This window comes from Phyllopteryx taeniolatus, chromosome 11, assembly GCF_024500385.1.
Source record: "Phyllopteryx taeniolatus isolate TA_2022b chromosome 11, UOR_Ptae_1.2, whole genome shotgun sequence".
NCBI lineage: Eukaryota > Metazoa > Chordata > Actinopteri > Syngnathiformes > Syngnathidae > Phyllopteryx > Phyllopteryx taeniolatus.
In genome coordinates, this window is record NC_084512.1 from 850,712 (window position 1) to 867,035 (window position 16,324).

Below are 16,324 nucleotides of genomic sequence, written 5' to 3' on the forward strand. Positions count from 1 at the left end.
TCCAACCTGCTGCTGCTCTTCTATCACTCATCTATCGAGAGCCTGATGACATACTGCATTACAGTATGGCACGGCAGCTGTACCATGGCGGAGAGGGAGAGTCTACAGACCTCACGCTGCCTCAGCAAAGCAAACAACATTATCAAGGGCAGCTCTCACCCTGTCAGTAACCTGTTTGACCTGTTGCCCTGAGGGAGGCACAACATTTGTATCAGAGCAAGGTCAAACAGACGCAAGAAAATTTTTTCATCAAAAGCCATGACCAGCCTAAACTCACACTGACGCCACAATGTAAACCCTGACCCAATGAATCCTTTATTCACCGAGGGCTATATTCTCCCGTATGCTTAATTCAGAGAAGGCACACAGCTCTACGCTTTTCCCTCTGCGCCCATTCTGGCATCCACTTAAGTCTATCACTTGCGCGTCTTCTGGCCATGTGCACACTTTGGGTGGAGTAACCCTAAAATGTGGGCGTTCCCTCTCATATCTGGCCTTGCGGGTATTCTGGCCAAGACTTTCCTCTTGCACGCTCCAGAAGCTGTAGTAAGTCCAGTGCCTTGGGAAGGTTAAACATCATAATGCACGTTTTGATTCACTAGCGTGCTCTAAGCCTGGCTAATGGTGGCGGCCCAGCAGTTAACTCGGCACACTAATGGAGACCTGACCAATCACCGACCGCTCAATGGCTGTGCCCTGACCATATTATGCCGATCGATGCCATATTAATTAATTAATTTTCATCCACATGCTGCTAGTAGCATTTTCATTTCAAACATGCTGCATGTTGGCTTGGAAGTTTGTTTGAAAGCGCCACTTACAACAACTGCAATCATCTTGATGGCGCGATGTTGTGTTAGACATTGTTACAGTGTATGCAAAACTGTATGCAAAAATAAGTCACTGTTGTCACAAGATCAGCCAAGCCCATCATTTTCAGTTAACAAAAAATTACAGCGAATAATTTCCCGTCGAGGAGTTAACAGTGTAATCAAAATGAAATTAATAGCTGCAATCGCCAGCTACTTGGCGATTAGAAGCATAAACGAATTACGTCTGTTTTTAAGGGTGGCAAATCCGTCAATCATTCTGTTGTGACTCAGATGCTGAAGTGTGTCTTATCAGAATCAGAATCATCTTTATTTGCCAAGTATGTCAAAAACACACTGAATTTGTCTCCGGTAGTTGGAGCCGCTCTAGTACGACAACAGACGAAAAATACTTTTGAGACATAAACTCATAAAAACACATCACGGAGAGTCACCGAGCAATGAAAAGTTACCGGTAATGTGGTAATGCTGATACAATGACAGTTGGGCAAATGATGCAGCGTCCTCTAGCAATTTAGAGCAGTTTGAAATGACTAATAGAGCACTAATCTGGTACAGTGACAATTGTGCAAATGGCGCAGAGTCTTCAAGAAATTTACTGTCAGCAGTTTAAAGTGAGTATGAGTTTAATAATCAGGAACAGTGACAATTGTGCAAATGGTGCAGATAGGTCTTGAGCACATGAGTGGTCAGTATTGGTCAACAACAGATAGGCAAACAGTGCAGAGTGACGAGACAACTACAGTGAGTGTACGAATAATGAAGAAGTTTCCCGACAGAGATGACAATATCATGACAAAATTGGCATCATGTTACAATGGAATTGTAAATTAACTTTTTACGAAGTTAATGGCAAGTAGGAAGAAGCTGTTGGAATGTCTGCTTGTTTTAGTTTGCATTGATCGGTAGCGCCTACCTGAGGGAAGGAGCTGGAAGAGGTGGTGACCAGGATGTGGAGGACCCAAGAGGATTTTGCATACTCTTGTCTTAGTTCTGGCAGCGTGCAAGTCCTCAAGGGTGGGTAGGGAGGTACCGATGATCTTTTCAGAAGTCCTGATTGTCTGTTGCAGTCGGAGTTTGAACTTTTTTGTGACAGCACCAAACCAGACTGTGATGGATGAACACAGGGCTGATTTGATAACTGCTGTGTAGAACTGCCTCAACAGCTCATGCGGCAGGCCGTCCTTCCTCAGAAGCCGCAAGAAGTATATCCTCTGCTGGACCTTTTTGAGAATAGAGTTGATGTTGGTCTCCCACTTCAGGTCCTTAGAGAGTGTAATTCCTAGGAACTTGAATGTCTCAACGGTTGACACAGGGCAGCTGAACAGCGTGAGGGGCAGCTGTGGCGAAGGATGCTTCCTGAAGTCCACGATCATTAAATATCTTGTCTAAAACTGATAAACTTTATTGTTTTTAGCAAATAATCATGAACTTAGAATTTTATGGCTGCAAAACGTTCAAAAAAATATGGGACAGGTGGCAAAAAAGACTGAGAAAGTTGAGGAATGCTCATCACACACCTGTTTGGAACATCCCACAGGCAAACAGGCTAATTGGGAACAGGTGGGTGCAATGATTGTGTATAAAAGAAGCTTCCCTGAATTGCTCAGTCATTCACAAGCAAAGATGGGGCGAGGTTCACCTCTTTGTGAACAAGTTTGTGAGAAAATAGTCGAACAGTTTAAGGACAATGTTCCTCAACATACAATTGCAAGACATTTTGGGATTTCATCATCTACAGTCCATAATATTATCAACAGGTTCAGAGAATCTAGAGAAATCACTGCATGTAAGCGGCAAGGCCGAAATCCAACATTGAATGCCCGTGACCTTCGATCCCTCAGGCGGCACTGCATCAAAAACTGACATCAATGTGTAAAGGATATCACAGTGTGGGCTCAGGAAGACTTCAAAAAACCAATGTCAGTAAATACAGTTCGGCGCTACATCTGTAAATGAAACTTGAAACTCTACTATGCAAAGCAAAAGCCATTTATCAGCAACACCCAGGCTTCTCTGAGCCCGAGCTCATCTAAGATTGACTGATAAAAAGTGGAAAAGTGTTTTGTGGCCCGACGAGTCCACATTTCAAATTGTTTTTGGAAATTGTGGACGTCGTGTCCACAATTGAAATTGAAATTGTGAAATGTGGACACGACGTCCACAATGGCCAAAGAGGAAAAGAACCATCCGGACTGCTATGGAGGCAAAATTCAAAACCCAGCATCTGTGATGGTATGGGGCTGTGTTAGTGCCAATGGCATGGGTAACTTACACATCTATGAAGGCACAATTTATGATGAAAGGTACATACAGGTTTTGGAGAAACATATGCTGCCATCCAAGCAACGTCTTTTTCACGGACACCCCTTCTTATTTCAGTAAGACAATGCCAAACCACATTCTGCACGTGTTACAACAGCGTGGCTTCGTAGTAAAAGAGTGCAGGTACTAGACTGGCCTGCCTGCAGTCCAGACCTGTCTCCCATTGAAAATGTGTGGCGCATTATGAAGCGTAAAATACGACAACGGAGACCCCGGACTGTTGAACAGCTGAAGCTGTACATCAAGCAAGAATGGGAGGAATTCCACCTACAAAGCTTCAACAATTAGTGTCCTCAGTTCCCAAACGTTTATTGAATGTTGTTAAAAGAAAAGGTGATGTAACACAGTGGTAAACATGACCCTGTCCCAGCTTTTCGGGAACGTGTTGCAGCCCTAAAATTCCAAGTTAATGATTATTTGCTAAAAACGATTAAGTTTATCAGTTTGAACATTAAATATCTTGTCTTTGTAGTGTATTCAATAAATATAGGTTGAACATGATTTGAAAATCATTGTATTCTGTTTTGAGTCTTGAGTGTGTTCAGCTCCAGGTTATGTCGGTCAGATGAAACACTGAGGCGGAACCAGAAAACGTGTCACCAGTCAACGCAACTGGATACACTCGTTACCATGGCGACGACAACAACAATGGATCGCGCCAATGTATTGTGTGTGTATGTGTGTGTGTGGGGGGGGGGGGGGGACAAAATGAGGAAAAACGTGCGGTGGTTGTCACCGGTGCTCAGGAGAGGACGTTTTATTTCAGGATTACTTGAGTCATGTTCACGTACTTTTAATACGATATGGCTCGCAAGATGGCAGCAAAATGTTAAGTAGCCTTGTGCTAGCACTAACGATTGTATGTAAACATGCCGGCATTCTGTCGAATCATGCTCTAAGATTTTGGTACACATTGCACGTGAATAAATGTTGACAATGGCGTGCAAGTATGTTGACAACAGCAAGCATGGGAGGCGATGCGCCGGTGTGCTGTCGTTAATGTCACACTACATGGAAGACATCCCAAAAAATCATACATGCTGGACTTTTCATTTTGGCGTTGTAGGGCTATCGTAGGCCAAATCGTTGTCGTTCTCGACAAAATATGTCGGGCCTGATCTTGGAAATCGCCTGCGACAGCTAATCAGGCCAATATCGGGGCTGAAATCCTGTAGTCTGATCTTGGCATTACACTATCAAGTTAAGGGAAACCCATAGAATTATGATCATATTTAAGTGCATAATGATAGGTTAGATGATTTCTTTATTTTAACTCATTTTCTGGCCACTTTATTTTGAATTCTTTGGTACTTTTCTGTAAAAAAAATAAATTTAGGGGGGCTTAAGAACATTTTAAGAAGGCTTGAGCCCCCCTAACATAAGCCTAATGGTGCCACTGTTGGAACAACAACATTCAATGTGTCTGGACAATAATTCATATACTGTGCAATTGTACTTCTTAGAGCACAATTCTATTCATTATCTTCTTGCACTAGGACTTATCTTTTGTTGTAAATATCTTAGATTTTTTTCATTTTCATAGTTTTGGAGGCCTACTACAATCTTAGAAGTATGATTATATTCTACTAAAGGTTCCTCTGTTATGGACTGTTATGGACCCAAAATTCAAAACCCATAAAATGAAATATAAGAAGCAAGAGTGGCAGTGCACAAAGCTGCACCCCATGGGAAAACCTGAAAGCAACCAATTAGACCATTGATTCTTCACTTGGTGGGTAAAGCCAAAAATTGGGTCAATTTTGGGTGGGTCACAGACTGCCTTGAACAAGTACATTAAATATTTAATGTTCATTCAATGTTGGACTTGTCTTTTAATTTACAGTATATAACTCACAATAAAGAAAAGATATGGCGTGATATATATATATAATAAATAATAATAATAATAATAATAGTAATATACATATTAATATACATATATCCCACCATATCTTAACAATAAAGAAAAGATATGGCGTGATATATATATATAATAAATAATAATAATAATAATAGTAATATACATATTAATATACATATATCCCGCCATAGCTTGTCTTTATCGTGAGTTATATCCTGTAAATGCTCTCAGACTATTTTTTTAAATTAAAAAACAAGTATATATATATATATATATATATATATATATACATATATATATATATATATATATATACATATATATATATATATATATATATATATATATATATATACTTGTGAGTGCGACTGGTTGTTTGTTTATATGTTCAAGTGTGCTTGATTGGTTTACCTGGAATTAAAAAGATTCCTCTTTGCGTTTGGAATAAAATGCAAACAAAATGGATCAAAATCCAAGCAGTACCAAATAAGAATTTATTATCAGTATTTCATCACACATTCAAATAAATATTTCATCCTTAACATTATTTGACACATCAAATAAAATATATATTTTATATGTATAAAAACAGACATACAAAGGAGACAAAGCACGAAGGGGTTAGAGGAGTAATGAGTATGCCCAGGGTTTCTTTACACCTTTACGTCTTTTGTACACAACAACTCCACAGTTATTACAGGAAACCTGTGGTCAAATATAGCTGCTACTTTGTTCCCACCAGATTCTCCTAAAGCTCCCCACGTTTGAAGTCTCTAAGCAAAGCGTTTCCCCTCATGATATGTTGTCTGGAAAGGGGGCTGATCTGCCAATGTCACCACACGAACGTGGTCATTGGTTATTGAACTCCTCTCCATAGAAAAGTGTGTTGTTGTTTTTTTTTTTGGCAGTGCGATCAATCCCTTCAAGTTTCCTTGAGCAGCAGGCAAGAGTATACAAAAAAGACCCAAATACAAAAACAGAATAAAAAAAAAAAAATCCCTCAACTAACTTGTCATCAATAAGTCAACGAGTTCTGTGCATCTAAAAAAAAAAAAAAACTCATTTTGCTTTTTTCATTTTACATGAGTCAGGAATCAATAGTCTGATGTACAAAAATAGAATTTTCATTTTTGTCTATTTACAGTCTTCCACACAAAAAAAATAATACATCAACTACATATTAAGATATAGTATTGCTCAGTTAAGAGGAGCAGAGGAAAGCATTGAATCTGCCCCTGATAAATCTAACAGTCTGTCTGGTTCTCTTCTTCCTGACCATTATTTTCGACTTTCATTCCTCAGCGCTCTGATGAGTACTGTGTACGTTTAGTCCTTTGGTTGAATGTATAGTGAATGAAGTCAAATGGTCGGTGGTGGCTGGGATGTGCCGGCTGCTGACCTGTTGGCAGTCTCTTCATAAAATGGACTTCTCGCTGGTGCTGCCGTGTCCGTGAGCCTTTTCGTGGCCGTCCTCGGCGGGTGAAGGCCATATACCATCCCTCATACCGGGCATTCCTCAGCGCGGTGTAGTTGTTCTCCAACACAATCTCAGTGAAGATACAGTCACGGCCTTGTCCATTTTTCTGCAAAACCCACGATCATACAATCATACATATTTTTAAAGCCAAGAAATATAAAGCAAAAATATTAACCCCTGTCCCCTGCATACAAACTTCCAGACACATGCTAACTCACTGAGCTCTCCTCCCCTCATTCTGTAAATACAGCATATGTTACATACATTACAAATCAGAGGGGGGGTTGCACAATTTACATGTGTTGCCCATCAAGCTCTGTGGACACAAGTGCATAAATGATCCTAACTACTCATGAAACCCATCAGAATGAAACCCATTATGCACTTGTCTTTATATCTTCGTAATTACGGTAAAGCTATGCAATAGTTTCGACCCTTTCGCACATTCATACATATTCAGCGTTTATTTTGCCGTGTGCTATTGTGTGGATGTGAAATGGCTGTCTCAACCTGGCACTTCAGTGGCATTAACGGGAAAGACAGGTTGAGTGACAAAGAAGGACTGTGTGTAAATGGAGAAGCAAAAAAGGAACTCTGAAGACACTAAGTTGTATTTAAATTATTTCACGTGGAAAAGGCATAACAAGCAATAGGAGCAAAGTCTAGGTATAGGAAAATATGTAATTAGCATCTTATGAAAATGTTGCAAACCATGAAACTTCATTTCGGACACCTAACAGTAAAAGCATTCTGCAATTAAAAGTTTTGAACAATATTACTTTAGATATAATTCTTTTTTCTTAGAAACAATGATGGCCTGATGGCTAGCAATGGCTAATTCAAATACTCATATCAGTAAAATAGTTGATTTTCAAAAGGAAATTCAGTGCGCTATGTCTTTACGGTGACTGATCAAATTATTTGATAATGACCCATAAAGCAACACAATGAGCTGGACGAGAAGTGGTAGCGCATGTGTTCAGAATGGGTATGATGCGATCTTATGAACAGGAACATCCAAAATACTCTTTCTGCTTTATGTTTTTTTTTTTTTTAATACCCACACGCTGGGGGTGGCACATGCCGTAATTGAGCTATGGGCAGATGGTATAAGACGCAGGGTGCTACGTTGTTGGGAAGAGAGGGCAGTTTGTTTATGTGTGTGCTGAGAAGAGAGGGGATGAAACTATGAAATTATTCTTACAATAATATGGCCATACAGATAACCTGATTACTGTTTTTTATTGTATCAGGACCTCTTTTTCCCTGTTAAATTCCTTGTGTTGTGTATTCAGGTGTCTGATGTTATGAAACAATGCCGCTCGATAAATAAAAAATCCCAACATAACAAAATATCATTCAAATTGGACATTCAATATTATTGTCGATGAACCCCACTGCAACACCTTTAATTTAACTCGCATGACCTTTGACATTTGACCGAAGCTCCAACAACAGTACAACTTCTCACCTTGCCAATGAGCTTCCCCCTCTTGTTCATGCAGATGTAGAGCCCAGTCTCAGCTCCCTTGATACGCACACGGCTCCCAAATGTGTCTGTCTCTACAATTAGTTTGGCTGAGAAAGAAAACATTGCCATTAGCAAATGTAAGTCTGTTCACACATTGTAATGACAGCGTATTGGTCATGACTGAAAATGCTTCAGTTATGCAATGCCTCTGTCCATATATGGGTTGTTGTCATGTAATTTGATCAATAACAGTAAAGAGATGGACGGCTCCCTTTGTAGCATGTTTTCTGAAGATGCTAATTAGCATTTTTTGATCCAGTATATAGGATTTTTCTAACGTTGCTTAATGTGCCTTTTCCGTGAAAATTAACACAAATGCATCTTTGTTTCTTCAGAGTTCGTTTTTTGGTTCTTTTACATACAGTCCTTTTATGCCACTCAAGGTTTCTTTCCCGTTAATGCCGCTGGACAGCGCCTCGTTATTTTGTTGCAATACACCATAGGGAGCTGTGAGCAGCCATTTTGCATTCACACAATAGCAAACAGCAAAATAAATGGTGTGATTCTCTTTCGTGTCAACTCTTGCATGTCTTTACCGTTATTATGATTGTATAAAGAAAAGAGTGCAATGGGTTTAATAAGTAGTTAGGATCATTTATGCACTTGTATCCAGTAAATTGTGCCACACACGCAATTTTTTATGAAGCTCGTTATGTCTTTCCCGTTATGCACTTTGTCTTTATATATATATATATATATATATATATATATATAAAGAATCTTTTAATTTGCCACCACCAGTTGCTCTGGGCTGCCTTTACTATGAATGCCTAGAATTTGAAACCACGATATAATAATTAATAACAATAACAATAACTTTTTAAAAATAAGACTTTCAGCATGGGAGACATTTACCCTGATAAAACCAAGGTGGCATAAAAAAATAAAAAATAATTATTATTAAATTACTATTTAACAAAACAAAAACAAATGTCTTTACTTTTATTCATCAAATTATATGAAAAAGATCCATATTTTCATCTGCCTCCTCTGACCTGTATGAATGGGTCAACAAGATTGTATGAACAGTGTGTGTACATGTACATCAGAAAACAGAAAAGCCCTTTCAAGTATTGCTTTCTCCGCTCTGTCCACACATATAGCACAAGAACCTGCGGAATCATTCCCATGGATTTATGCACCCTGAAATTCTTTCAAAATGATATAACCAGGTGACCGTCGAGTCTTTGAAAGTTAAGGAGGCAAGGCCCATCATCCCCATCAAAAATTTATTTTCAAATAAATCTGCATCGGCCTCTCACATGAAGCTTCACATTTATCTCTATATCCCAAAAAAAGTGCTGTAATGCTAAGGAATTATGGGCTTGCCCTCATCTGGATTGCTTTTCAGGAAGATAAAAAAAAAAAAAGGGCCTGGATTTATGAAGTTTAGTGAATTTGCAGAGAAATAGATATGTTAACAGGCCATTTTTAGTTTTCTACACACACGGAAATTTGAAAAGAATTGCGTCATCGTAAGCATCCCCCAAATTTGAGCAAATCCAGTTTGTCTTGAAGCTCTATTCCATGACGATTACTGAAGTACTGTTCAACACAGTTGAAGTGAATACAAATCGATTACGCATGCGTTTCCTCCTGATGGCATCCCAATTAGTTTGTGGCCACAAAGATACACCATGAATTTATTTTGCATTGCAAAAAAAATAAAAAAATAAAAATATATATATCCATCCATTTTCTGAGCCGCTTCTCCTCACTAGGGTCGCGGGCGTGCTGGAGCCTATCCCAGCAGTCATCGGGCAGGAGGCGAGGTACACCCTGAACTGGTTGCCAGCCAATCGCAGGGTACATAGAAACAAACAACCATTCGCACTCACAGTCATGCCTACGGGCAATTTAGAGTCTCCAATTAATGCATGTTTTTGGGATGTGGGAGGAAACCGGAGTGCCCGGAGAAAACCCACGCAGGCACGGGGAGAACATGCAAACTCCACACAGCCGGGGCCGGGGATTGAACCCGGGATATATATATATATATATATATATTTAAAAATTCATATTTAGTAAAGGAGTTAGCTTACCCTAACCCCAAACAACAACAAAAACTACAGGGAACTGCTGTGAAAGTGTACTTAAGCCAATTTAGATTCAGAAGATTTTTGGAGTGCAACTCTGCAGGACATTTTTTTGGGAGGTCGAAGTATTGCTTTTAATGGTTCTTCCAGACCGACATAATCTCTGGAGGATGTCCAGCCACAGTCATTAGGGCAGCCTGTGAGCTCCGTGTCTTTCCGAAACTGCACCAGTCCAAACGCTGCAAAAAAAAAACTATTACGACCTCAAATCGTCGCTTGGTGTTCAATGATTTGTGAAATTCTAAAAGAATTAGCCAGCTCAATGAATAACAGATGGCAGGTGGTCGTAAGGTGCCGTAAATGTTAGCATTTTACTTGCAGATTTCAAAATACAATTTTAAATGCCAAGTGCAACATTTATACTACCGCTCCGCGTTTTGTTTTTGTTTTGTTTGTTCTATTCTTTTAATAAAGAATGAAAGGAATGACAAAGTGTACTGTAAAAAAAAAAAAAAAAATGATATTCCATTTTGTTGGTTAATTTGGACGAGCTATAATCAAATAAAGAAATCCAAATGGAAAATTGTCCATTTTCCCGCATTGGAAATGAAACGATATTATAGAAGACACGAGGGATGCGTTGATAGACTAAACAGGGTCTTACCGTGCGCATCTCCATCTTCGGCCATGGCGTTGATCTTCTTGTTGGGCAGAACCTGCACATGCTTGCCGCTGGTCCGACTGTACAGCTGGTAGATCCGGATCAACCTGCGGCTCACGCGGTCTGTCACTTTGCTCTGCTCGCTCACATGCTGCGTGAAATTAGGCGGGGACTGATTGGTTACCTGTCAGAAATTCAGATATCACAATCAGTACGCGCACGTGCGTACACGTACATATAGAACCTGAACGCCTATCTAACTTGAGACGAATCGCTTATGTGTCGACATGGAGGCATCGTTTAAGAAACTTAAAAAATAAAAAATAAAAAAAGATCTCAAACACAATGTTTGTTTGCAATTCAGTTTCCTCCCAAATGGAGGGCGGCTGTGCGTAAAAAATTTCCACCGTTCGATCGAGGCCACGATTGGATGAATGGCCGACTTTCGATTTATTCCTCTCCACCTGTCACAGTCCGCTGCGAGGGAAGGAGGGAAGATTGTTCTCAGAGGACGCGAACACCCATCTGATATATATATCTATATATATATAATGCCGCGTTCATGTTCGAACCTTATCAGATGATTTCTCGGAACTGAAATGATGAAATCCCTCGACCGATATTATTGATATCATGGAAAATGAAATGCGCAACTTACCTGAGCGTAGGTGAAGAATGCGAATAAGTGTATAAACCTGGAAAGCGGAAGAAAATATCACAAATCAGACTTCATCAATATTGATGGGGGGGGGGGGGGGGGGGGGGAACAAACAAACAAAAAAAATGAAGCGGAGAGGTACTCACACGTAGCTCCATCTAGATGTGAATCGCATGTTGGATGGAGGGGAGAATCTCTTCCACGAAATTGAAAGACTTGGATTTTTCAGCCGTCAGTCCAGCTGTGGAAACGCGATGTACGGGAGAGCCGAATGATTTGATGGGAATCCACAACAAGTCAGAGGTCCTGCAGTCTCCTTTTTGACCATATCAACGTCAAACGGACATAGTCCGCTCCTGGGCACACCTTCGAGTTAATGCTGATTAATGGATAATATTGGCAAAACTCTTAGGTGCACTTGCAAAAGCCGACGTGCGCGTTGAATTGTTGCAAAAGGCACTGCATGGTGGAGTTGATGTATTTTTTTTTTTTTTTTTTTTGGGGTGAGAAATTGTCCGACTTTCACCCCCCCTCCCTCCCTCCCCCCCCCCTCCCCGTGCGGTCCGCCCAGCGTCCAGGTGTGAGTGATCCTGCGCAGGCTCGGTCCCGTCACTGGCTCGGGAGAGGTCCGAAAACCCTGGCCCACTTGGCTGTGGTAAAACTGCAGACAGGACGCTCCTTCGCCGCACTCTCCGCTTCCATCCCACGCCGCTGTCAAGCGTCTCACTTGGCCCGACTCGCGGTTAAAATGTCAGGCCGCTCTCCAAAGAACAAGCCCCCTTTTTCTGCAGAACAAAAGCGGACACCCCCACACTCTCCTCCAACACCCCTCCCTCCTCCCCCCCACCCCCCCTCCACCCCCACCCACTTTGACTTGAGACACCTCTTCACCTGAGAGAAGTGCCCAACTCCTGGGGGCAGTTGCGGTCTGCCAGTGCAAACCCCATCACTGTCTGCATAGCAGAATAAACTCGAATCAGGCCGTCCACAATTTGGCATTTATAAGCAATGCGCCCTGCTGAGCTTCAACACCCTCCCTTGCTCTTCCAGGTTCGGGATGTTGATACGCTCCCCCGTTTTTTTGTGTATTGACAGAGCAAAGTGTCAGACATATTAAAAGGATTACAAACGATTAGACCCCCCCCCTCCCTTCATTTGTGTAAAAGCATCTCGAACAGAAGATACTAACAGCCTCGCGAGGCGTTTGCTGAACAAACCTTTCATCTGCAACAATAAACCGCACGCGGGTAATCTAAGATGCTCGATGCCAGTGTATAATATTATAATAATATAATATTAGGAGAAAAATCCGTGCATATACACCTGAAGCACTGAGAGAATTAAAAAAAAAGAATATACTTCATTCGGACGTGTACGTCGGTTGCACGTGATTAAAATATTATTTTCAAGGAGAACAGAGTGAAATTATCACGTTTCACTCATGTGCAAACCATGTAAATTATCAAATTAAGTACTTTTTTTTTTTTTTTTCCTTCAGGACTGGAAAAAAAGTGCTTAATTTTCAGTTACTAAATGATTCAAAAGTGGTGGTAATTAGATTCATTCATCAAATAATATGTTAGTTTAAACAACCTGTTTAATTTACATAAATTCAAAGGACTTGATGCAAATTATATTTTGTAACGGTGAAAGGCTCGTCGTTTATCTGTAAATCTAATTAACTAATAGTCACTGGACGAGACCATTATTGAGTCTTGATTGAGCGGTTGGGTCACTTCATTAGACAGGGCACTTCATCTGTATCGGTGAAACTAAGCACATCGGAGCATGACAAATAAACATCATTTATCATGAAGTCAGCCTAAAGACTTGAAAGTGGTCCTGGTGGTTCCGGATTAAAAATACCGAGCTCCGTGAAAGTTGTCAGCAATCAGCGACGGAATCAGTAGCACACACAAGAGGACACTACTGTCTGATCAGATTGGTTGCATTTGATTTATAGGCGCGGTGAAAGCAACGTGTCTCAAATCACTTCTTTGCAGGACTGTTCCACCGAGAGTGTCTGATGCAGGGCGACGCCACCAGTGGGGGCTGGCGAGAATAGAAGTGGATTTGGTTGTGCCCTTGTGGGGAGGACGGTGCAAGGCAGTCATGATACAGTGTGGACATGTTTATGTATGTTGATCTGTCTACACTGGTGTGTGTGTGGGGGGAAGCCTTTTTATTGTAGATGGTGTGTCTGGATGAATGAATACATGTTTTCAAAAAGGGACCAACTCCATTTTCATATAATTGGATGACACTTTCTAATTCTAATCGAGGCTTGTTTGATGCCGCCTTATTTTTATATGGTGCATAACGTTAAAGACATTGACAGCATCATTTAAACATCACACAAGTTGCACAATTTGCGTGCTTAAATGATCCTACCTACTCACTAAACCCACAACACTCTTGTCTTTATACAATAGTAATAACAGTAAAGGCATGCAATAGTTCCAACATGGTCACAAATTCATAAAATATTACTTTAAAATATTTGTTTTCTTCTTGGAAAACAATGGACCTTTTGATGGATAATAACTGCCAATAGCCCAAATACTGTACTCATATCAGTAAAATGAATGGATTTTTCGGAAGGAAATTCAGTGGGTCGTGAAATTTATCGTGATTGATCAAATTATATGACAATGACCCATATACAGCGGTGCAGTATTGTATGTGTCTCGGACAGCGTGGTACAAGTTAAACCTCAGTGTGAGACATGAGGTGGGCCAGTGCGTGGCAGAGTCAATTTAAGACTAAAACTGTGTGTGTGTGTTTGTGCGTGTGTTCGTGTGTGTGTGTGTGCACGCGTGTGCGCAAGTGTGTGTGTGTGTGTCTGTGTGTGTGTGTGTGTGAGGAGCAGCAGGTAGCTGCCACTCTGTAGCATTGCTCAGGGACTGGCTGCCCTCCCCTTAACCCCCAGAGCCCTGCATCCATCAGCAGCCCGGCAGGGGGGCAAATACCCTTCCCCCTCTGCTACTGCTCTCCGGCTACTTTATGGTCTCTCCAAACATGACCAGCTACCACCGGCAGAGTTATGGAAATAAATTATTGATTTATTCATATTTGACAGACAAAACATAAAACAAAGAATCAGCTGCCATTCAGTGATGTTTCTATAGAACCGGTAGTGACAAATATAATGTACTTTACATAGATAATGGTAGATCATGTATTTTGGGGAGCGAAATTAGGAACCTAGGCATCTTTATATTTTGATGAAATATCTATGCTACGGCCCACCATTTATCATAGGCTTTTAGTTGCATTAAAGCATAGAATAAGTTACAAATCAGTCAACAGCTTATTAAATATTAAATATTGTTTAGGAATATTGTAAATATTGTTCCGTGCAGAAGGATAAATTAAAAGTACATGAATAGGGGTGAACTGTAAAGGATTGAGGAAAATAGCAAGAACCATCATCATCATCCATATTCCAGTCTCACTGATTAAACGTAGGTTGATCGAAGACTCTAAATTGCCTGTAGGTGTGAATGTGAGTGCGAATGGTTGTTTGTTTCTATGTGCCCTGCGTTTGGATGGCGACCGGTTCTGGGTGTACCCCGCCTCCCGCCCGAAGATAGCTGGGATAGGCTCCAGCAGCCCTCGACCTTTGTGAGGATACGAGGTAAGGAAAATGGATGGATATATATATATATATATATATATATATATATATATATATATATATATATATATATAGACATGTTCAGTTTCACATCGACTTACCTGAAAACTGAGTAGTTTTGATCTGTATAAACCATTGCTTTTTTTGTCAGGTGTCTTTTCTTTTATGTCCCTTTCCTACTATGCAGGTAGGAAATCAAAAACTGAATCGATAACCTTTTTTTTTTTTTTCTTTTTTTTTTAAATGAAAACAAAACCCTAGTTTTAACAAAGCGAACCCAGTAAAATGAACCCAGAAATACAGACTGCATTTAAATGGGGCTGTACAATTCAATATCGGGCTTTGCTGCCATCGTTTTCATTTGCTACCTACATATCCCTCTTGCTTCATACCAATATGCCATCTGCCACCTCCCTCTGTTCTTGTTCCCTCTCACACTGTCCTGCTCTTTGCTATGCTGCCTCCTTTACATAAAGATTGTACAGCATCACCCATCCGACTGTGACCGCCATTATACAGTATTGCCTTGCTTTTCTCAGGAACCTCAGAATATTACTTTTGCCAAACCGATCAGAAGTAAATTTACATTGTGTAAACAGCGAATCGGAATGGTGTTGGGCTGCGCTCTGTCTGCACATGCTCTGTCTTGACGTAAATGCGCTGTGTGAAAACATGGCGGCTTCCTACCAGAGCTGGTCTGCAATGGAGATGTTTTCAACTATTTGTAACTGGTATTTATCAAGCTGTTGCTTTAAATAAAGTGTAAAAACAAACGCAGCTACGGTGCTAAATAGGTGACTGTCCTGCATCTTGATAAATCAAGTGATGTTTACATGGATCTGCGCATGTCACACGTCTGTAAAAAAACTGTTCTGATTAAATGTATTGACTCATGTAAACGTCAGATCAAATAGATCGTGTCCCACGTCAACAGTTGACCAGAGCTCTTCAATTATGTCAACAGTTGACCAGAGATCTTCATTCGGAATGATTTCAAGTGGAGTGGATTTCAACCTGGCTATTGATTGATCAAATATCAACAAATCATTCAGAAAAATCTATGATCACCACTCTCTCATGAGATCCTTATCTCTAGTTTTCCCAAAACACTTTTTTGTCATATACAGCGGCTTAAATAAATATTTAACAGGTCACCATTTTTATCATTAAATATATTTCCAAAGGTGCTATTGACATGAAAATTTCACCAGATGTTGGGAACAACCCAAGTAATCCATATATACAAAGAAAGTAGAACAAATAAGATCAGAAAATTAAGTTGTGTGTGATAGTGTGAAATGACGCAGG

General features: G+C 40.4%; 1 protein-coding gene across 2 annotated transcripts; it reads right to left on the reverse strand.

Moving 5' to 3' along the window:
* Positions 1 to 5,504: 5,504 nt before the first annotated feature.
* Positions 5,505 to 11,859, reverse strand: fgf8a (fibroblast growth factor 8a). 2 transcript variants are annotated; one of them, XM_061790947.1, is made up of 5 exons: positions 11,526 to 11,859; positions 11,380 to 11,416; positions 10,725 to 10,872; positions 7,965 to 8,071; positions 5,505 to 6,599 (listed from the first exon to the last, which is right to left on the reverse strand). In XM_061790947.1, exons 1-5 carry the CDS (start codon positions 11,552 to 11,554, stop codon positions 6,315 to 6,317), a joined length of 606 nt encoding a protein of 201 aa, XP_061646931.1. In that variant the 5' UTR covers positions 11,555 to 11,859; the 3' UTR covers positions 5,505 to 6,314. The 2 variants fall into 2 exon arrangements, with proteins under 2 accessions (XP_061646931.1, XP_061646929.1); XM_061790945.1 differs by having other exon boundaries at positions 10,725 to 10,905.
* Between the last annotated feature and the right edge of the window lie 4,465 nt (positions 11,860 to 16,324).